Below are 24,538 nucleotides of genomic sequence, written 5' to 3' on the forward strand. Positions count from 1 at the left end.
AAAAATTATGTATGGAAAAAAATTAGATAAAATGAGATTTTTTTGTTTTTCAAAAAGCAGACTGGGAAAGGACATACAAAGAGGAAACAACAGTAGAAAAGAGATGGAAAAGTTCGACAACATTTTATAAGGAGTGGAAAAGTATGTTCCAAGACAAAAAAAAGAAAAAGTATATGTAGAATGCTGGTACAACAAAATATCTAGCAGTTAAAAAATAAAAGGAATAAAGCTTGGATAAAATGGAAGAAAGACAAAATAAAAACGAAAAATAGAAAATATATACTGGTTATAGAAATGAATATGCACAAGTGCGCAGAGAAGAAAAGAGAAAATACGAAAAGGATGTCATAGAAAAATTTAAAGGTCAACCAAAACTATTTTATAGATCTGTAAACAACAAACTGAAAAACAAACAAGAATTAGTGAAACTACGACAAGGAGGAATAGAATGCATAGAGGAAATAGAAATGGCAGAAATTATGAACAAGCATTTTAAATCAGTGTTCACGAGGGAGAACATACAAGTTACAGATGTCGAGTGGGAGGGGAAAGTCCCCCCTATGAAAGAGATAGAAGTAACAAGGAATGAAATAATGAATCACTTCAGTAATCTCGATGTTAGAAAATCGCATGGTCCAGATGAAATGGCAAACTGGATTTTTGGAGAATGCAGGGACGAACTAACAGACAAAATGCATGGTCTAATAAGCAGTTCATTGAAAGAAGGAAAAAGTTCCAGAAGATTGGAAAACGGCAAATATAGTACCAATATATAAGGGGGGAAACAAAGAAGATCCTACAAACTATAGACCGGTCTCTCTTACAAGTACGGTAACTAAAATTTGTGAATGATCAAAATTAGATGGGTAAAGCATTTGGAATTTTTTTTTTTTTTTACTAAATCCGAGGCAGTTTGGATTTAGACAATGAAGATCATGTGTCACAAACTTGATGTGTTTCTATTCAAGACTAATAGATATAATACAAGAAAGAGATTGCTGGGCTGATTGTGCCTTTCTAGACCTGAAAAAAGCTTTTGGTTAGGTGCCACATAAGAAATTGCTAAAGAAATTAGAAACTACAGGAGGAATACAGGGCAAAATATTTAAGTGGATGAGAGATTTCTTGCATGAAAGGAAAATGAGAGTGGTAATAAGAGACAAACATTCCAATTGGGATGATATGATTAGTGGAGTTCCACAAGGAACAATTTTGGCCCCAATAATGTTTGCTATATACAAGTATATTAATGATATAGATGAAGGAATTGAAAGTTATATGAGCTTCTTCGCAGACAATGCAAACATTTTGAAAAAAGTGAGCACCGAGGAAGATTGTGAGTAGCTGCAGAGTGATCTCAATAAAGTATGGAAATGGAGTAGGAAGTGGGAGATGGAATTCAACATTAAGAGGTGTAGTATAATGGAATCTGGAAGAAGAAGAAAAAGAATAGTAGGATTATATCATTGGGAGAGGAAGAAATTAAAAAAGTGGAAAAAGAGAAGGACCTATGTCAAATAGGTTCGAACGGTAATACTCGGAAACTTGAGAAGGCGAGAGGGAAACACACGTCACACCAACTAAGATGTGTTTATTGGATAAACAAGAGCACGACTAATCTATCTGAACACAAAAATATAAATATCACCAGTGTGATATCTAACACGGCCTATTCATTATATACATATATATATATATATAAATATATATATATATATATATATATATATATATATATACAAAAAAAGTATACTTAACCACTCCTCGGCTCTGCAGGCGCGAGGACGAATTCTCCTCGGGTGTCGATTCCTTCTCCAGGCGATAGACGGGCGTCTCGTCGCTGTGAACTCCTCCAGGCGAGTCCCCTGTGTTGTTCTCCTTGGTGGACGGGCGCTCGTTGCTGTGATCTCCAGGCGAGTCCCCTGTGTCCTTCTCCTTGGTGGACGGGCGCTCGTCGCTGTGATCTCCTCCAGGCGAGCCCCCTGTGTCCTTCTCCTTGGTGGACGGGCGCTCGTCGCTGTGATCTCCTCCAGGCGAGTCCCCTGTGTCCTTCTTCTTGGTGGACGGGCGCTGCGACTCTTCCTTGGTCTCCTGCTCCAGAACAGAGATCCGTCTTCAAGGCGAACAATATCTCTTCTCGTCCTCTGTAGATCGGGGAGGGGGGGGGGGTGTCCGCCCTCAACGGCGTGCAGCCGCTAAGTACTCCGACAGCTCTTGTCGATCTCCTTCTCCTGATCTCCTTCAGGCGGTGCCCTCCCTCTGTAGAACAGGGAGGAGGGGGGGGGGGTGTCCGCCCTCAACGGCGAACAGCCGTAAAGTGTCTTCCTCCATCTCCATGCCCTTCCCTCTTGCACATCCGGGAGGGTGAGGGAGAGTGGGTGGGGGCGATCTGCGCATGCGCACAGCAGTCGTGGTGACCCCGATAGTTGGGCCTAGTTGGCAGCCCTGGGAGGCTAAGCATAGCCTCACGCTACCCTGGCGTGGGTCACATTCCTCCGGCCTGGGTCAGGTGCTGACCGCGCCGACCAGCTCCAAGCTTCCATCTCGGGTTGAATCACGTGGTCAGCGGGGGACGAAACGTCCACGCTGACAACCTAGGAGTGATTATTATGAATAATATGTCCCCTGAGTTATGATCTTCTTCGCAGACGATGCAAAAATGTTGATCGTCTATATGGAACTACAGGCCAATCAGTTTGACATCGGTTACAGGAAAAATGCTTGAATCAGTAATAGTAAATAGACTCAGAGAACACATCGAAAGACATGATTTAATTCGTGATTCACAGCATGGTTTCTCCAAGGGTAAGTCATGTGTGACTAATCTTCTATCTTCTACACTAAAGTATATAAAGCGTCAGATAACAATGATAATTACGATATTATTAACCTTGACTTTAGAAAAGCGTTCGACAAGGTGCCACACCAGAGACTACTAAATAAAATCAAAGCCCATGGCATAGAAGGAAAAGTGTTAGAATGGATTAGAGCTTGAATTAGTAACAGAAAACAGCGGGTCACCATAAATGGAGTAAAATCTGGGTGGGGTAATGTTACTAGTGGGGTCCCCCAGGGCTCGGTTTGGGGTCCTTTGTTGTTAATTATGTACATAAACGACTTAGACGACGGGATAAATAGTGATGTTAGTAAGTTTGCGAACGACACTAGAATAGAACGCCTAATTAAGTCGGGAGACGATGCAGAGATTCTGCAGGATGATCTTAAAAAATTGTTCACATGGTCGGTGAAATGGCAAATGAACTTCAATATTTCTAGGTGTAGCGTGTTAAACGTAGGGCTACACAACCCCGAAAATAAATACAGCTTAGATAACACGCTTTTAGAGGAAACTGAGTGCGAATAAAGCTAACAGAGCATTAGGTTTCATTGCTAGGACGGTAACGAATAGAAGTGCAGAGGTAATTATTAAACTCTATCTAGCGATAGTTAGACCCATCCTTGACTATGCGGTACAGTTTTGGTCTCCGTCCTACAGAATGGACATCAATTCACTAGAATCAGTACAGAGAAGAATGACCAAAATGATACATGGACTCAGAGATCTGCCTTACGAAGAGAGGCTTAGGCACCTAAACTTACACTCTCTGGAAAGATGCAGAGTGCAGGGTGATCTAATAGAGGTGTTCAAGTGGATCTAAGGCTTTAACAAGGGTGATGCAAACAAGGTCATCATATTAAAACAACAGGGCAGGACTTGCAGTAATGGTTATAAACTGGACAAATTTAGATTTAAAACGGAAATAGGCAAGAATTGGTTTACTAATAGGGTGGTCGACGAATGGGATAAACTTAGTAACCATGTAGTAACCGCTGAAACTATCAGTTGTTTTAAGAAACGATTAGACAACTTTATGGTAGTGATGGATACGGAGCTGCCTAGTGTACGCCTTATGGTCTCTTGCAGTTTCCTTCATTCTTATGTTCTTATGTAGATACATAATTTGGGATAAAACTATGATATTTTATACTAGTAGTGGGCTCATTAAATATTAACTCATAGGCACGCTCATTTACGCACCACCCCTGAGGTACAGCATATAACGCGTTAACTTTTATTTTTAAGTAGAAGTTTCCCAGTAGGCATATCATAACCACTTACAAGAGTCTAAGTTTGTTTCTTATGAAACAAGAGTATTGTTTTCTTGTTTTTGTTTGCGAAAGACGACTTGTAACGTTTCACAACTTGTAAAAGATATTGCTTCTGCTCTTCATCATTGGTTATCAGTTTGTTGTTCTTCTATAAATTGTACACCTCTTTCTGCAGTGTCATTTATTACTTGGAACCCATATGCGATGTGTCTTGCATTCACATAACTTTCATCATCATTCCATTCTTCAGCATCCTTTTCAAGAAATGTGCAAGGCAAACCTAGGATTTCAAAGAATATTTTTGTGTTGGAAGTAACGAAATCTTGCAGTTGTTTTTCTCCAGCTGATTCAGGATTCATTGATGTTTGTTTGCTCAGTTTTAAGTCTACTGGTATCTGTAGAGTGCGCTTCATTTCGTTTTTTGTCTCGTGCAACAGCTGTTTCGAAAATTCATTCAGTGCATCATTTGCAATTTTATCATTCTTTTGCTTGTACAGCTGCAGACTTTGCATAAAATGCAAATCTGAACGGGGGCGCATGAAGCTTCGGACGCCGTATATTGCAACTGAAAAACAACAAATCTCAGTCTTCTTTCCTCTTTTTCAGTCGGTTTGCACTCAGTCTTAAACATCCAGATTTTAAAGCAGTAAATTAGCTTAGCCATCCATCGTGCTCTGTGATAGGTTCCGGGTGCTTTAAAGCTGATTCCTGATTTCGGTGTACTACCAAGGAAAATTTGCGTTAGCTCGAGCAATTTCTTGTAGTCATCAAGGGGCTGCTGCTCATTAAGCTGATTTTGAGCAAATTTAATCAATTCTTCTGCATCTGAGATTTTCTCTGCAATGCAGTCATCTGTTGCTGTTTGGTAATTTGTCTTATCAATTTCCACCCACTTTGCTTTGAATCTCTTAAACAGTTGAATGTGTGCCAAAGGAGGCTGGGAAGGAGTCAGAAACTGCAGCTTCTAACACTATTTCCAAAATGTGATGTCGGCAAGCTAGCCACAGCATACATTTATTCATTCTCTGCTCTAGTAATCCACAAGCACCGCTCTTATAACCTGTGTTGGAGGCGGTGGTGTCAAAACACATGCACTTTACTTGATCAGATATATTCCACTCCAATACTAAATGATGTACAGCATCTGCAGTGTTTTGGCCTGTTCCACTGGCAAGCTTAGGGATACTAAGATGATCAGCTCCTTGGCCAGAAATTAGGACTGGCAGGCGTTCAACATTTTCATGACTAGTATTATCTTCAATTAGTTTGCCATCCCAGTGTATTTGAAGAGAAGATTTTGTTTTGAAATCCTGCATCAATTTTTCTGCAGTTGCCTTCCAATTCCTTTGTCTCGCTCTCCAGGGTTTTGCCTATGGACACAGATTGCTGGGATCAAGATTTCAGAAGCAGCTGTCACTTAATTTTGCAGTATCAAGTGATGCAAGCATTGAGGAATCCAAAAGTTTTATTCTCTTAGGCTTTGATCTACTTTGTCTCGAAGTTGATGGCTGCTGAGGGTCGGCAACATATTCTTCATCTGATGTTGAACTTGCTTCATTCGAACTTGGTGAACTTGAACTTGAGAGCACTGCTGCTTCAAAATTGGTTGCTTACCTCTTTCTTTTCTTTTTAAGTGATATTTCCTTGTCTCTAGTGATCTCTTCCTTTTGTGAAAGAACTTTATCTACTCCAGCTATTAAGCCTTTTCGTCCTTTATTTCGTTGCAGCATCAGAAACTCACGATCTTCATCTATCTTTATCATGTCAAGAGCATTTGCATGTGCAATGTCAAACAGATCATCATCATCCAAGTCATTCTTCCATTCGTCATGTTTCTGAAGTAGAGCAGGTGATTATTTCTTATTATTATTTCTGTTCCTTTTTAGTTTCTCCCACTCATTGAAAAGTTTCTTTATTTTCTCCACAACATGCCATTTCAACACCGTTGGGATGCGTCCCTTTTCCCACACTTCCATAACATCTCTAACAGCAGACAAAGCAGCCATTTTCACCTGTTGTTTTTTGTTGATCTTGTAGTTCATGAACAACGCCATTATTCCCCCCCCTAGATGGAAGATGGGTCTTTTTAAGGGACTCTATAGGATGTCCTATGAGCCAGACAACTGTTTTGTGACGTGTATGGCACCCCGTGGGTACAACAACAGCACAACCACTATCAGCGAAGACGGTGAGGGTACTAAGTGACCCTACTAGACACCAGCTGCAGCCACAGCGTCTGTAGGGAAAAGGAGATGAGGGGGCAAGAGTTACGGGTGGCGACTGAGAATCTGTAATGACCACTATGTGTTGTTGACAAGTTTTGAATAAATCTACATTCTGCCCTTTGCTACAGTATAATTGCTCTGCAACCTGATAGCAACCTCTGAAATGTTTTCACTAGTGCTGAAATTTTGTACAGAATTTTTTTTATACAAAATTGAACCAAACTAGAGGGTTCAGTTTTTTTTTGCACCACCCCAATATATATATATATATATATATATATACGTATATATATGTATGTATATATATATATATATATACGTATATATATGTATGTATATGTATGTGTATATATATATGTATATATATATACATACATATATGTGTGTGTGTGTATGTGTATGCAGTAATTTTCTTTTATGTAGTTATTTATCGAGCTTGCATTTTATAGAAAATTCAAATTACTAGTATTGTTTTTATATTTTGGCCTGTGGCAGTCTTTTTTTTAATTTTCGTGTCATAATGGCAGGACCAACAAACCCTCCTTGTACCGAGTAGCAATTTGAATTTATTCTGGGCACCATCAGGCTATTTTATTCAAATCAGTGTCACCCACTGTCAGAGTAACAGAAACACCCAGAGCCACGAGAGGTTTTGGATAACTATTTTATCTATATTGAATTCTCCGAGCTGTCGTCACGCTTTTTCGGTGTTCCTCTTTGCCTATCCTGTGTTTCACCTGCATCTGATGAACTGTCTGGGCTCCTGTCGCTAATCGACTCCTCTTCTTGGGGATTTTGCAAGACTCGCCAAAGACATTTCCTCATCCTCTCTTTCGTCCATCGACCAGCCTTTCCCGAGTGTCGCCTGCATGGCTCTTCCTCCGAAGGGTATGCATTCGAGACGGACAAAATCAACTCTCCTTCTGGTGGTTAAGGCGACAACTTCTTTGCTCGTGTCAAGTAACAGCGGCACTTAAAGTCTCGTCGATGTTTCGCGGTGTTGTTGTTGTCATTATGAGTACTTCCCGTCATGCAGAGTTCTGTCTCCTGAACATTTTCCGTGCCTCTCCTGTCACGAGGACTTAATTGTGTGTAATGCAGAATGCTCACCCTCGTGTCACCTGGCGCAAGTGTTAGCAAAATTCCACACCATATATCACGATGCAAGACACGAACATAATTTGTCAATAAATTTTTTGGTCACCAAAAACCAATCATTCTAAATAAATGAATAAATAAATAAATAAATGAATAAATAAATAAATGAATAAATAAATGATAGAAGATAGCCAACAAATGAATAAGTAGATAAATATATTAAAAATAAACAAGTATTTATACAAATAAATAAACGAATAGATAAAAACGAGTAATTTAGTAAGCAAATCAGTAAAAACAAAAAGTGCGGAGGTGGGAGAAAGTTCTGAAATGTACAACTCCCAACTGACCCATTTGAAAGTTCTACACAGAAGTACAAGTTGTAAATGTACATCTCACGCAGAGAGCTTGTTATAGCTGTTCATCTATCTACCTATCTATACCAAAGACTTCTCCCTCCTCATAAGGGAGGTGACCAGCCAAGGCATGCACCCACCCCCAATCCATTACACTCCCATCAGACATTCATTCATCTCCTTTTTATTTTAGTGAATTACAGAATTATTCCCCACTATGCTATTTTCGCACCCCTCAGATCGTGCTAAATTTACTCTCTCTCCCAAAATGGAAAACCATAGCTAAGTTTTTAAGCGCGAAATATTTACTCCATAATATATTGTTTTCCTACCTCCCAGGATGTCATAAATTTACCCTCTGGCTGAAAACCACAATTCTGTGGATCAGGAAAACCGAACAATTCTTTTGAGCTCAAGGAATGAATAAGAGATTAAGATAATATCACTAACCCTTTTCTCTCCGACAACGTTTTCCACAGGTTTTATTCTCCTTAATGCACAACGATTTTATTCAGTCGAGGAAACGACATCGGAGGGATGAGCGGTTTCCCTTCAACGGCAAATGACGTCACTCGTCTCCTCGCCAAGCGGCGTCACCTGCTTCAACGTTTTTGCCATGTGCAGTCGACGGGCCCTAATTTACGCTCTGCTCCTCTCGTTGCAGGTGCCCCAATATCAGACTCGTGTGGCCACGCTTCCGCAGTACATCACGCACACAGTCTTCAAGACCCTCGTCAAGTCTCTCACCAAGACGGAGAAGACCTACCACACTGTCTACGCCACTAGGAAGCAGAAGATTTACCAGACGGTTTGTCCTAAGGGCTACCACTAAGTAAATGAACCAGTAACACTAGGAGATACGACCGACTGGAAGCGGTGGAGGTGGGCGTGCTATATGCACGAATTTACTTCATTGTTCACCATGGTCCTGGACCACGTGCTGGAATCGTGGTAAATTTTGAAAACATACAGGACAAAGGTGACGGATTCGGCCGTAGCTAGGTATTTACTAGTTTTAACTTATCTTTAGTAACCAAAACAAATAAAAGATCACATTTTCAGTTATTTTTTACAGCGAGAAAAGGATGGTTTCACATGCATTTGCAGCACTTGGATTATGATAAAAGTTTTTTAAATCACAACTATATGAAATAAATCTTCGAATTCTTCTTCGGATCTGCTTAGAATCGTTCTGTGTTTTTCAACGTTTTATATTAATTCTTCTGTCCACTTGGACCATAAAATATCAAGTCTTTTAAAACAAAATTTGCGTATCTTCATGCCAACTTTGCTTTACTCGTTCTATCATCTTAATTCCTAAATGTGGTCCAATGCATATCTCTTACGCCACCTGTGGAGGGAGCTGCCACGAAATGAATTAAATCACCTGGCAACAGCTATAATAAAACCGTGAATGTGTGACATACGTTGTCTATAGACTCTGGTCAAGTTTTGCCAGGTTTCAGGCATCAGAGTGCAATTTGCACCTACAACTTGCAAAGAAAGTCTTGATACTAAATATACAGGAAGAACGCGCAGGGTCAGTTCTTCGAATGTACAGAATGCTTAATAAATTAGAAGAAAAAAGGTATCACTATCACATATGGCTCGTTGAAGGTACTGCCCCATCATGTATATGCATACCCCGAGCTTGTTCGCCAACTGCTTATATCTTTATTATAAGGTTTATTTGTTGCTTGTTCTTTGACCATGAATATTTGAATGATGAAGGTCATCGGTCGCAGCTGGTCTGCGCCAAGGGTAAATAAAGTGCATCTGAAGAAAACATTGGTCTTTATCCTCCTTGGGAGACAAAAAAAAAAAAAAAACATCCAGACTTCCATACTGGAAAGAATTGCAACCAACAATCGTCGAGCCGTCTACTGGTTCATAAGAATGATGCGACAATGGGATGGAAAGGGGACGTCGGGTGGGGACGACTTCAGCCTTTTAGGACTTGGTAGCAGGGCTGAGCTATGGGTCGAAAAAGACTCAGAACATGCCAGTCCCTTTCCCCCTTAGTTCACTCCTACCCAGTAATTATTTAAATCAGTGCTCAAGGTGATTGTCGTCCCTGTACTTATGTCTCTACTTATGTGTATTGACTTCATTATGAGGTACTGACTGGGAGCTAAGCTCGAGGGGTACAATTTCTGTGCCTCCAGTTCACAAACTTTATTTTAAATTCATATATGTCGTCCGTCTCAACTTTTCTTCTTGTCGTTTTTTCACAAATTAACGCATTTGTACAAAAAAGTACTTTTATACCTCTTAAAAAATATCTTTTCTGTAATCTGTTATTTTTAAATCTATTTATTTCATTACTATTATCATTATTGTTATCATTATTATTATCATTATTATTACTATTATTATTATCATTATTATTATCAATATCTATTACTATATTATCAATATTATTACTATTATTACTATTATTATTATTATTATTATTATTACTATTATTATTAATTATTATTATCATTATTATTATTATCATTATTACTATTATCATTATTATTATTATTATTATTACTATTATCATTATTATTATTATTGTTATTATTATTACTATTACTATATTATCATTATTATCAATATTATTACTATTATTATTATTATTATTATTATTATTATTGTTGTTGTTGTTTTTATTATTATTATTATTATCATTATTATTATTATTATTATTGTTGTTGTTATTGTTGTTATTATTATTATTACTATTATTATTATTATTATTATCATTACTTGTGACTTCGAGGTCCTTTTTCTCCTCAGGTTATGTTGTCTCATTCCCCATTGTGTCACTCCGTGACGGCATCTTACTTTTGCAAATTTTCAGAATTTTACATTCAATTCTACATACCTATTTATTAATCTTTTCGAGTTGCGTTTAGGCTCGACCTGGCCTCGTTCTTTCCTCCGTTGTTGGGACCCGTGGAGGTTCCTCCCGACGTCGTCCCGACTCCCTGTCAAGCTGAAAGAAAGCTTTGGAAAGAAAACTGTCGAGACCTGTGAATGAATTGGTGGATGCGGCGACTCCGACAGACTATGAGAAACTATGACAGACCTCCGACAGAACGAGGCTTAAGGATAGGGCATGATGGATGGAGATATTTCTTTCCTATTCGAACGCTCACATCATAATATCTTTCAAACTATGAAAATATTTGTACATCTTTTTTTACTTAAACGATGTCCCGAGGAGTTGAATTGGCGTCGATTTCTCTTTCACTCCCGGAGGCTTTTGGACTCCAGATTTCCAGTTTTCTCTCTTCCCAATTCGCGATGATCGTTCCGACCCAGAGGCTCTTCGTCGGCTCACAGGGACCTCGAGGCCTCTGTGTAGATAGTGTGATAGATAGACAAACGCGGCTCTTGTCTCATAAAGATTATAAACGCAGAAAACTGCGTTGCTGGCTTGCCACCTCTTCTGCTGCTACAACAACCCTCAGTCGGTTCGTCGGGTTCCGTCAGGACCGTTCCTTGTCGGATTCCGTTCGTCCATCGGGTCCCCTCACGATCGCCTGCGTCGGAACAGTTAGTCAGTCGGGCTCCGTTGAGTTCTGTCAGGACCACTCTGCGTCGGACGAAATTCCCACATTGACTTCCCATCCCTTTCTCACTTCTATTCCATGTTCCCCTGCGTCTTGTTTCTCCCTTTCATTGTCTGAATGCCATTGTCCCTCCTGATCTAAGACGACCGGTCGTCCAGGCGCCCATCATTCCGTCCAAATATATAGATTTTTTTTCCTGCCAGCCATACTTTTTTATTCTCACCCCCCCCCCTTCAGTCGACTGTTTTTTTCGGCCGGTTTCCTTTTCTTTTTTTTCTGGCCGTCCGGTTTTTATATTTAATGTTTTTTTCTGGTTCACGACAGGCCGACTTCTATTCTTTTACTACCCGTTCTAGCCGGCCGGCCGCCCTTATTTTCTTTCTCCACTCTTCCTAGCCGGCTGGATTCTTCTTCTTCTTCCTCTTATTATTATTATCATTATCACTCCTGTAGCAAGATTTTTTTTAAGCCGACCAGCCTCTTTTTTTTTCTCCTTTTTTCTTTCTCGTTTCCCGACACCCGGCTTTTCTTTTTCTTTCTGGTCAAGCCGGCCGTTTTTTTTTTTTTTTTTTTTCTGGTCGTCAAGCGTTTTTTTTTTTTCTGGACGGCCGGCACTTCTTCTTTTGCTGGACAGCCATATTTTTTTTCTCGCCAAACAGCATTTTTTCAATCTTCTGTTACTGGCCAACTGGCATCTTTTTTCTTTATTTATTTATTTGCCAGAAGGCCTCTTTCCCGTCTATTCTCTTCTCCCGGCCGGTCCAGGTTCCCCGGCGGGTGAAGAGGAGCCGGGTCAGCCGACCAGGCGGTTGTCGAGTCGATAACCATATTCCAGATGGACCGTTCTACCATCTTAACCATGGAATAAATCCGGAGCTCAATAAATCCAACAATGTAAATATATATATATATATATATATATATACATATATATATATATACATATATATATATATATATATATATATATACATATATTATATATATATATATATATATATATATATTATATATATATATATATATATGAGTGGATGGGTGGTGAGATAAACACAGGGAACCGTTAGTGATTTATTCTGACGTTTCGTCCTTACCAGGACTTCTTCAGAGTACATACACTTTCAAACAATTCACACCCTAAATACCCGCCGAAGCTCTCCGCGTTCCGTCATCATCGACCTGACCTCTCGTCCTCCTCCGCTCTGCCTCGCGAAGTATCAAACGGCTCGCCGTTTTTGTCAGTTTAATAAACCCATCGAGGTGTTTTTTGTTTGGATGGGAAGCGATGTAAGCTGCTTCAGTTATTTTTCTTCTTTTCTTAGGAAGTCCTTTCTGTAGCACCTCTGTTCTGTCCCAGTCTGGTAAGTGGCCATGAGTATCTACATGAATCACTAGCGAGTTTGATACTCGGTGTGCCTTGACGTCATTCCTGTGCTCAACTGTCCGCTTTTTAATACAGGAATGACGTCAAGGAATGACGTCAAGGTACACACGGTAAACTAAAAAAAAAAATTGAAACTACGCCAAGGTATACAGAAATGGCTGAAGTCATGAGCAAACACTTCACGTCGGGATGAGGGGCGAAAAGTGAGATTCCCCCCCCCCCCCATGAGGGAAATAATAGTAACACGACCAAATAACGAACCTTGATATCAGAAAACCGCACGGCTCGGATGGAATCGCAAACTGGATACTAAAAGAATATAAAGAAGAATAGACAAAATATATAATAAGTTACTCACTCAAAGAAGGAAAAATATCGTAATATTGTCATTTTAGAACCATTTGAAGGATTCAATAGCGGTAAAGTGCAACGGATAGCTGATCCTGTGTACTATTGGTGGGTGTGAGAGCTAGAGAGCATGGACGACTGGGAAGCACCGGAATATTGAAAGAGAGCGACCTGCACCATGATGATTCGCGCCGGATTAAAAAAAATCGGAAATCTTAGCTGCAGCTCAGTGCTTCTTGAATACAGTGACGGAGATGTGGAAGTAGTGGTTAGCAGGAACATAACATAAGAATGAAGAAGACTGCAAGAGACCACGATTCCTACACTAGGCAGTTGCATATCCATTACCACTTGTCATCCCCATCCATAAAATTGTCTAACCGTTCTTAAAACAACTGATAGTTTTAGCGTTCACTACATGGTCACTAAACCTGTTCCATTCGTTCACCACCCTATTAGTAAACTAATTCTTGCCTATTTCCTTCTTAAATCTAAATTTATCCTGCCCTGTTGTCTTAATATGATGACCTTGTTTGCGTCACCCTTGATTCACTTGAACATCTCTATTAGATGACCCCGCACTCTGCATCATTCCAGAGTGTGTAAGTTTAGGTGCCTAAGCCAAGACCTCTTCATAAGGTAAATTTCTGAGCCCATGTATCATTTTGGTCATTCTCCTCTGTACTGATTCTAGTGAGTTGATGTCCACTCTATAAGACGGAGACCAAAACTGTACCGCATAGTCAAGGATGGGTCTAACGCTAGATAATTACCTCTGCACTTTTATTCGTAACCGTCCTAGTAATGAAACCTAATGCTCAATTAGCTTTATTCCTGGCGCTAATGCACTGTTTCCTGGATTTAAGGTCCGGACTCACTAGAACTCCCATGTCTCTCTCACACTCAGTTTTTCTAAAAACGTATTATCTAACCTGAATCTATTTTTGGGGTTGTGTAGCCCCACGTTTAACACGCTGCACTTTGAGACATTGAAGTTCATTTGCCATTTCACCGACCATGTGAACACTTTGTTAAGATCGTCCTACAGAATCTCTGCGTCGTCTCCTGACCTAATTTGGCGTCCTATTTTAGTGTCATCCGCAAAATTACATCACTATTAATCACATTGTCCAAGTCGTTTATGTACATAATGAACAATAAGGGACCCAAAACCAAGCCCTGGGGAACCCAACCAGAAACACCCCCCACCCATTTGGATTCTACACAATCTATGGTGACCCGCTGTTTTCTGTCACTAATTCTGATCCAAGCTCTAATCCATTCTTACACTTTTCCTCCCATGCCATGTGCTTTGAGTTTATTTAGTAGTCTCTGGTGGGGCACCTTGTTGAACGTTTTGCTAAAGTCAAGGTAAATAACATTGTAACTGTCATTGTTATCTGACGTCTTATATACTTTAGTGTAAAAGGTTAGATTAGTCACACATGAATTACCCTTGGAGAAATCATGTTGTGAGTCACGAATCAAATTATGTCTCTGGGTGTGTCCTATGTATATATATATATATATATATATATATATATATATATATATTAATTAAAAATTACCAGATGGTATATGACGGACATGTATCCTGGGTGATTTAGTTTCAGTTGCTTAGTTCGATATCCACCTCATTACATTTGTCAACAGCCCGGCATAGGACATATCAAAAGTTGATAAAGTAGTCACAGGGTCGAAAGGCTAGCAGACTTCAATTCTCTTAGCCTGGAGTTCTGTCCTCACCTTAATAAAACCACCTGGAGTAATACACAAGGTCTGTATATGTCCTCATCCTGTGGAGACGGATTGACCATGGGGTCCCCATCTTCCACAGTAACTTTCAACATAATGCACTCATGAATTTAAACTATATTCCCTTGTCTGCGGTATAATATGGTTATCTTTTTTCCAGTACACTTAATCATTATGTCTTCTTTTTTTTTCCTCTGCTGCCCATCATTGCCTCGAGAGTAAGTAGTAGCGGGACTTCTACCAGGAGGTCTGCGTTACCTAGATCATCCTCCAGACACATCCCAAGTTTTACTTCATCACACAGATGAAGCATGTGAGTCTATCAACCTAGCAAGGATTGTATGTTGACAGAACCGACACCTCTACTCTCTCTCTCTCTCACACACACACACACACACTTCAGCGAATGGACGGCTTGGATAACGTTCTGAAGAAAACTGAAGTCTGTGGATCCCAACGCAAAGAGAAGTGCCTAGTGTTTTTGCAGGGTGGGGGGGAAATTGCTCGTGGAGTAGTGGGAACGTAGGGAAAGAGGAAAAGGGGAGGGATTACTGAGGGAAATGGAAGGAAATGAGGAGGGAGTAGACTTTGCCCAGAGACTCAGTTATTAAAGTGATGAGACAGAAGGAGAATATAGTAAGAGAATTAGCTGACAAAAAGAAATGTATAATTATATTAGGAATGGAAGAGAAACATAACCCAGATAGAACCGCAAGAATCAAGGAGGAAAATGAAAGAGTAAGCAGTTTATTAAAATTAGTCCAGGAAGATGAACCAGAAATTATAAAGGAAATTGAGGAAAAATTCAGACTCGGAAAATATAGTACAGATAAGACCAGACCAATTAGGATTAAATTCAGGTCACAAACAACGGCAGAGAAAATTCTATCCAAGACAGGGAAACTAGCAACAAATGATCAATATAAAAAGGTATGGATAAAAAGAGAAATGAATAAGGAGGAAAGAGAGGAAGAAAAGCAGAAAAGACTTGAAGCTAAGGAAAAAACGAGAAAAGAACAGAGTCAGTTATAGAAATGAATATGTACAAAAGTGCAGAGAGGAAAAAAGAAAATATGAAAAAGATGTTATAGAAAAGTGGGATGAAGAAATGGTGAGGAAAATCCTAATCACCCTGATAAGACCAAGATTGGAATATGCAGCAACGATATGGTCACCAAGTACAAAAAAATGTATAAAAAAACTTGAAAGAATACAAAGAGCAATTACAAAATTGGCACCAACACTCAAAACTATCATATGAAGAGAGACTACAAAAACTTAAACTACAGACACTAGAGCAAAGAAGAGAGAGAGGAGATTTGATAGCTATTTACAGAATCATGAAAGGCATAGAAATTACTGATAGAGAGAATCTGATAAAATGGGATGACAGAAATACAAGAGGACACGGAAAGAAAATAAAAAAAGACAGCTATAGAAGAGATTTGAAAAAGAACAGCTTTCCTCACAGATCAATAGACAGTTGGAACAAGTTAGATGAGAAAGTGGTGTGTGCAAAAACAATACATGAATTTAAAAATAGTTTAGATAAAATGGGATATGAAGACGGGACCCCACGAGCATAGCTCCCCTTCCCGTAAAATACAACTAGGTACAACTAGGTAAATACAAAGGATTACAAAGGCAAAGCATGCCAACAGGAGACCTTTTGGTCCATATCTAGGTTGGATGCGAAAAAATCACAATAATAAATGAATAAATAAAAACTATAATAATGTAAATAACAAATAAAATACATAAATAAATGCACAGGTATATTAAATAATAAACAAATAGGTAAATAGTAAATAATAATAGACATATAACTAATAATAAATGAAAATCAGACAAATGATAACAAAAATATATATAAAATTAATTATCATTACAGCATCTTGCTTAGGTGTTTATCCTAATGACTCTTAAAGCTTCGAACTGAACTATATTGCACTACCTGTGCAGGAATTTATTCCATTCATTAACTACACGGTTGGTGAAGTTGTTTCTACCTACAGTACTTCCAAATTGAATCTATTTCCGGATATTTTGAGACCATTGTTTCTTGTCTGATTCTCATTCAATGTGAAAATTTTGTCACTTTTGATGTTGTCAAGTCCCTTTAGAATTTCAAAGACCTGTATCAAGTCACCTCTGAGTCTATGCTTTTTCAGGGAAAACAGATTCTATGTTTTAGTAGATTTTTGTATGATTTATTTTTCATATTTGGAATCAGTTTTGTGGCTCGCCGTTGTACTTTTTCCAGTCTGTCAATGTCTTTAATGAGATTCGGTGACCAGGAAACAGCATATTCCAAATGTGGACGAACTAACGTTTTATATAGCTTGTTAATGAGTGATGGACTTTTGAAATCAAAAGATCGTGCAATCAGTCCTAGAATCTTATTTGGTTTCTCAGAGGCTGAAATACACTGCTTGGATGATTTGAGATCGTTACTGATAATTACGCCGAGATCTTTTTCACTATTCGCTTTTGTTAACAAATTTCCAAATAACTTGTAATCGTACTTACTGTTATTTTCACTTATGTGCATTACCTTGCATTTACTTGTGTTAAATTTCATTAGCCACTTTTCAGACCATTACTGTAATTTATCTAAATCTTCTTGAAAGATTCAAACTCCTTATGTTCCATGTTTCTGCCCCATACAGTGCTGTTGGCACAATCACTCCTTCATATAACCTCTTCTTAGCATCCATTCCCATACGTCTATTTCTCATTACATTTTTTAATTCGCCAAGTCATTTACTCGCTTCTCTCAATCTACATTCTACCTCCACCTCCACTCCTCCCTTTCCTGCCACAATTGCACCCGAGTATCTATAACTATCCACTTCCTCCAGTCTCCCTTAATGCTCACTTCCAGCCTGTTGTCACTCTCCCCTTGTACATCTCATTACCTTACTTTTGCCCACATTTATCTTCAGCTTCCTTCTTTCACACACCTCAAACTGTCACTAACTTCCTCAATCCCTCCTCTGATCCTGCTACAAGTGCAGTGTCATCAGCAAACAACAACTGGCTTATTTCCCACTTTTCTCCATTTTCTTTAATCATCTCCAATCCCCAACCCACTACCCTTGCATTCACCCCTCCCACCACCCCATCCATGTAAAGATTGAACAACCAGGGCGACATAACACATCCCTGACGAAGTCCCATCTTTACCTCAAACCATTTCTAATCCTAACACAAGCTCTACTACTCTTGTAAAAACTCTTGACTGCTCTTTAACAGCTTTCCTCCTATCCCATATATCTGCAATACCTCCGCAGTGCCTTCCTCTCTACCCTGTCATAAGCCTTTTCCATATCCATAAAAGCCCAAAAAACATCCTTACCTTTTCCTATAGCTTTCTCACATATCTGTCTTACCACAAAAATCTGATCTACACAACCCCTACCGGTCCTAAACATGATGATGATAAATAAATGCTGAAGTATAGCTTCCTACAGACACATGGATTTGTGGAATAAGTTGGATGAAAATAAAATCCCTGTCAATGAGATAAATATAGGGGAATGTTTGACAGGACTCCAGAAAGACAGCTCTAACCCTGTTTACTACTAGGTACATATGTACTGACTGTATGTTTGTGTTACACAATATCATATAATTTCCTTAAAAAAAAAAAAAAAAAAAACTATACATACATACAAGGGAGGTAGCCAAAAAGGAAAAGGCATAAAATCATTCCCACCCATTCCATCCCTGAATACACTCCACACCCCTCCACCCTCCCTCTTATTTTAGCACCTCCTGGATGACGGGTCATCCCACCTTGTCCACTGCCCTGGTTCAGAAGCAGTGCCTTCATCAATAGTTACATGCTGCTACTGCCAACTCTTGTACCAAATTCTGGGATGGATTTTCCAGTAATGACTGGTAATGACCTTTCTGTTATACCATAAGGATCATTAAAAAATTTGTTGATTCATGAAGATTTATTACAACCTTCAATACAAGGATGTCCAGGAAATATACAAATTTCAGCAAAATACACAAAACTTAACCAAAGACATATTTCACTATTCACGCACAAATCTGCGACTAGATGTGAACTTACAGAGCTACAGGAACCAAATCGTTGGGTGAGAGGCTTGGGGACTCAGTGCTACTTGGCATGGGCTGCCTGCTGCTCATGGGATATCAGGATGTGTGCTGCTGGCAGTGAATGTGTCATAAGTAGACTTGGTAGCTATGGTAATGCAATAGTATGGGGTGCACTGTGTTGTGATATTCGAGGTCACCAACTATGACAAACCTTGTGGTATTCCTGAAGTTGGAATTAATTATGGGAAGATGGCTGCTTCATATGAGATCAGTAATATGACTACACTGGAGCTGGAAGTGCAACATGGCAGTAGGTGTGCAAGTGTCTGAATGTGAAGTGGGACTTAGGGATCGGCTGGTGGGCAAGACCAGCCATGGCACTGGAGTGCAGGTGGTATGTGGTATGGGCACTGGTGGTAGTGAAGGTCATGGCAGGGCACTGTGGCATGGAGGGCAGGGCACTGTGGTCGTGGCTGTGCTAGTCTTCTTTGGTGATGGGATTATAGTGGTAAAGGGTTGCCTATTTGTGGAAGTATTCACTGGGTCATGGTGCAACTGCAATCTATCTAAAGGCTGGGATGCAATGCTTGGCAACTACTAGTGGTGATGACTTGTGAAGAAAACATGAATTACTATGACTCCATAGTGTATTGCTGAGCTTTTAAAGTGAATGTACAATGATGATAATGGAAAACTATGAAATAATACTAGCACAAAATATCTTGGAGGGCACAATTACCTATGTACGGTATTGTACTGTATATGAAAAAATGGCACAATGTTCTATATGCTTTGTATATATCAATTTGTTGTACCCACAAGGGCTGGCCTGGAAGTAAATATTATACTGAGTGCAGTTAAACTAAAAATCATGAAAACAGCACAAGTAATTTTGAGCAAATATCAAGATCCACACTGCTAAATGGTAGTATAGGGTCTTAGCAGCACATAGATTGTTGGAATTTGCTATAACAAACTTAATTTTTCAGGTGTTATTTTTGTTCAGTAAATGTATAGCTACAACCTCCACACACAAACTGAATGTAAACTACTAGTTATAAAAAATATTACTTGAATATTTTCATTACTATAACTTATTATAATGGGGTCTATATTATATGAACCTGTTCCCAAAATGTTCATTTACCAAAATGCTTGTAATTAAAATGTATCACTGTAAACCTGTAGCTATGGGGAGGAGGAGGAGAAAAAAAAAAAGGGTATGATTTGGAAGTTGGGAGGCTCTGAACCACTAAACATTAAGTTTGCTCAGTTTGTTATTCAAATTTCAACTTGTTACACAAATTCAACTTCCTTGGAGACAGAATATATATATATATATATATATATATATACACACGCACACACACATATATATATATATATATGAAATTTGTTCATGTATGAGGGCCCTAATGTGATGTTTTCTGCACCTTAAATAAGAACTTACATACGAGTAAAATATGTAATAAAAAGGAGGATGGGAAACATAGCACTCATTGGTAGTGACTGACTTACCTACACACGGCTAAATGAAATATTTTAGTCCCATTCCCCCGAAATGATGTGCATATACATATATGCTGAAAAATGGAAAATGTTGGGGTAAAAGTGTTAGTAGTACAAATGTTAATAATTTGTTAATAGTACCACTCAAAAATAGCTAAAGTAGTATTTTTCGTAAATATTAAGTAGTCAGAGGTAGTCGTGGACACTGTTGTATAACATGAATTGTGTTATGATAATGATGGTATTCAAGCCTAGTTTCGATGTAATGTATAATAATAGCAGTTGACCAAAGAGCAAGAGTACTATGACTTTCGAAACAAAATTCAGTGAATACTTGACTTGCACAAATAACAAAAGCCAGCAGCTGGATGTGTCCATCTGATGCCATGATACAAGAAAAGTAACCACCTATGAAGAAATGTAGCGTGACATACTTTAGCAAGCTTACATTTTGTTTGCAATGACAAAACAATAATCTTAATTTTCAGCCCAAGTTATTGAAAGACCATAATATAACTATTGGGATTAGAAACTTAGCCCAACCAATCAACACAAAACTGTTCAAGGTATGAGTGGTAGTGCACAATGAGTACACATTATACATACACCAACATAAGGGTCAATGCACACAAAAATATTTCTATTTGTGGTAATGTATGAGTTGACAATGGCCTCACTAACTCAGCAGACAGGCCTGGCAAGTAGCAAGTGGTGGTCACATGGGAGATAAAGGACTCTGTCAAACTATGAAGTCCTGCCCAGCCTGAAGGCATGATGTCTTCATACAAGCTCTAGAAAACATAGTAATCTGATACAGTCACATGAAGATGCTGATTAACACTCAGAAATTACATGAAATTGGCGGGGTGATATATCTATTGACATGGTGTGGCTGAGAAGGCATTTGTGTGCAAATGTAAAACACATGCATATGCACAATCATGCTCACACATGTATATACTACACAGGAATATATACATGCATACCACTTATGGCTTAAATGTGAAAAGGTAACATGAGATGGACACTAACACAGAAAATAGATATGGCTTGCCTTACACAGTAGGCTAGCTAGTTGCTAGGTTACCCCAAGAAGTGAGCGGTGGGCACCTCCACAGAGAGAAGACAAGTGAATCACTAAGAACCTACAGATCACATGACAGACAAGCGAGGCATCACTACATTCTAATATCATATAAAAGTATAAATTCTCAAAGTTCTTTAATAGTTTACTTCTTCCCTGCTATGGATATTCTGGATTTCAACTTCCTTTATTGTCACATAAACACAAGTTTACTATGTTCTGATATACTCTCATTTTAAGTTGGGTTGTCTTTCATCCCTTTATTGTCAAAAACCTCAACTTAATTTAAACCTCTATCAATGGACATTGTGAGATCTGTTCAGCAAGGTAGGTTGCTAATCCCAAGCTCTTTTTGTATACTATTTCAACACAATTGTGACCTGGATTTTTTTGCAAGTCTTGAAGGTGGAAGAAGGAGATGGAAGGAGTGAAGGAGCAAGGAGGAAAAGGAAGATGGAGGATGGGTAAGGCAGCATATAATCTGAGGGAATAATAGGTCAACTTGTTTTATTCTGAACCCAGAAGACCCCATATACAGTCCATTACATCTGAAATGATTACACCAGGTTAGGTCCTCTTACTTTTGCCCAATATTTAAAATGGAGAAAATTAGGTTTTGTTTTTGATAGACAAGGTGGCTTGGGAAACAGCAGCCTATAGTGAATTATTTACTGAACTTTCAATGCATTACCTACAACAGAAATGCAATAGAAAAAAATTAAGCACATACTTAAACAAGTTCAATGAAGAACAATATACAACATTTCTACTAATATCTTTCATTATCAATCAATGGGCGGCTTTCCTTAACACTAAATAAACACCCTTATTTTCCTGATAGACAAATAAGTACTGACACTCTCGTAACATTAAAATCTAATATATTCATCACAATCTACAAGAGGAAACAGATGCTACTGATAATAATCAGGTAACATGAGAATCATAGCCATACTTGAAGTTCTAAAACTAGTTTCCACCCCATACATCAACTTATTACCACGCTTCTTCAGCACCATGCAAAGAACTTATACATATGCTCTTAACGTCCTCTAAGCTGAATCCATGTATACACTTGCAAAATGATACCACAACATTCAACAAGTGAATGATCAAGGCAAGAAAACTAAAGAGAATGAAAGAAAAAATAGTGACATGACAATCACTATTTTGCTGTTAAAGTATGTTTCATAAACCTTCTGCATATTTTTGTGAACTGTACATGAAAACACTCTTGTGAAGGTTTTTCAAATGTACATACATATACACATACCAACAGCTTTTTCCCCTTTACAAGGGAGGTAGCCAAAAGTCAAAGGCATAAGTCCACTCTCACCCATTTCATCTCCACTCCCATTCCCTCCCTCTTCTCTTGGCTCCTCCTAGATGACGGCTCATCCCTGCATCTTTGCCCACTGCCCTGGGTCAGAAACAATGTAGCAAGACACATGTGACATTTTTAAAATTGGAATGTCATTAATACAAACTGCACCAAAAGCTTAAATACCTTAAGTAGTGATCCCTTTCAAATGAGCAGACACCAAAGTTTCTTTTTTGTCCAATCCCTTTGTCAAGTTTCTTGGCTTCTTCCTCCACATATTTTCATGGACTTTAAATACTAGACTTGTTAAATACCCAGAACCCTTTTTCACATTTATGAAAGATAAAGTTTAAATGTTTCTATATTTCTAGTGCTTTGTACATTTTCCCTTTTTGTTTACTCTCTTTTCACAAGTACAATCTTCCCCAACTTCCTCTAACCCTCTTGATTCACTCCACTTGTCATACCCTTTTCCATCCCTACACTGTGATGAGAGCACTATAATGCTCTCCAATCAACTAAAACCCAATCAAGGCATACCAAGCTGAGGGAGCTTTCTCTCTATACTGATAACCACTCCCTCTTCCACATATCTTGCACACTTCAACTCACATACTCCAATATTTTCATGTTCCAATTTCATGTATAACTTTCTTTCTCAAGATGAATGCATTAAAAATTCCCAAAACACTTATATTTCCTCATACACAATAGACATACATACATACCAAAATACCTTTTTCTCTTTTACAAGGTGTGTGTATATATCTATAAATATATATATATATATATATATATATATATATATATATATATATATATATATATAGAGAGAGAGAGAGAGAGAGAGGAAAGATGGGGGAGAGAGGAATGGAGAAAAGAAAGGGATAGAAGATCAAGGGGGAGAGAATGTGAAAAAGAGAAAGAAGAGAGACAAGTGAGAAGTATGAGAAAGTGAGAAAGAATGAAAAGAGAGACAGAAGGGAGAGAGGAAGATTCATTAATTCCCTCTGTTCACACTTATTTTTTGCACCATCTATACCTTGCTAGATGGACATTCAACATGCCCTCTTATTCTCAGCCATTCTTTAATGTGATCTCCATCCACATTTACTTTCCATACTTTTTGCTAGCCTTTCCTGAAACAACCATATATACATAGCTCATGTCCATCCAATAATTGTTGCCTTGAATTCTGCTGACAAAAAATCTGAAATCTCACGATTACTGGCAATGGACCTCAGGCCCTCCCAATAGATCTTTCTGGTCAGAAACTTTGGACTGTTGTTTTGCATTGTATTAATAAAGGACAGTTCCTATGCCACTGGCTTTGAGCAGAATGGGAGGAGCAGTCACTAGTCATCTGTGAAAATGTGAGGGAAAAAGTTAAAGTTGACAGAAAGATCTTGGGCCCAGCCCTGAGATGAAGTGTCACCTTCACCTACAGATGAAAGTGAGGGTATGGGTGCCAGGGTAGGATAATTCTCTCTTGACATCCATTTTGCAAGACACCTGCAGGTACCCATCATTGATCCTTCCTTATTTAGTCTTCCCTTAGTCTAAACCACCTCTGCACTTTGTTCTACCCAATCTGAAAGCTTCCTACACAATAATATCCACTCAGTACTTTAAGGACGTAAGAGGCACCCCTAATGAACTGAGCCAATCAGCATTATCTATGCCAATGCCAAATCTACACTAAAAAAGTAATACAAAG

General features: G+C 38.7%; 1 protein-coding gene across 1 annotated transcript in view; it reads left to right on the top strand.

Moving 5' to 3' along the window:
- Positions 1-9,775, top strand: part of LOC143018423 (uncharacterized) — a 32,250-nt gene extending 22,475 nt beyond the window's left edge. The window contains exon 4 of the mRNA XM_076173782.1: positions 8,454-9,775. Coding sequence (XP_076029897.1) covers positions 8,454-8,621 — 168 coding nt within the window. The 3' untranslated portion in view covers positions 8,622-9,775. The remainder of the gene's footprint in view (positions 1-8,453) is intronic.
- The last annotated feature ends 14,763 nt before the right edge of the window (positions 9,776-24,538 follow it).

The sequence above is a fragment of the Oratosquilla oratoria genome, chromosome 34, assembly GCF_046742065.1.
Source record: "Oratosquilla oratoria isolate Oo_2021 chromosome 34, ASM4674206v1, whole genome shotgun sequence".
NCBI classification, from domain to species: domain Eukaryota; kingdom Metazoa; phylum Arthropoda; class Malacostraca; order Stomatopoda; family Squillidae; genus Oratosquilla; species Oratosquilla oratoria.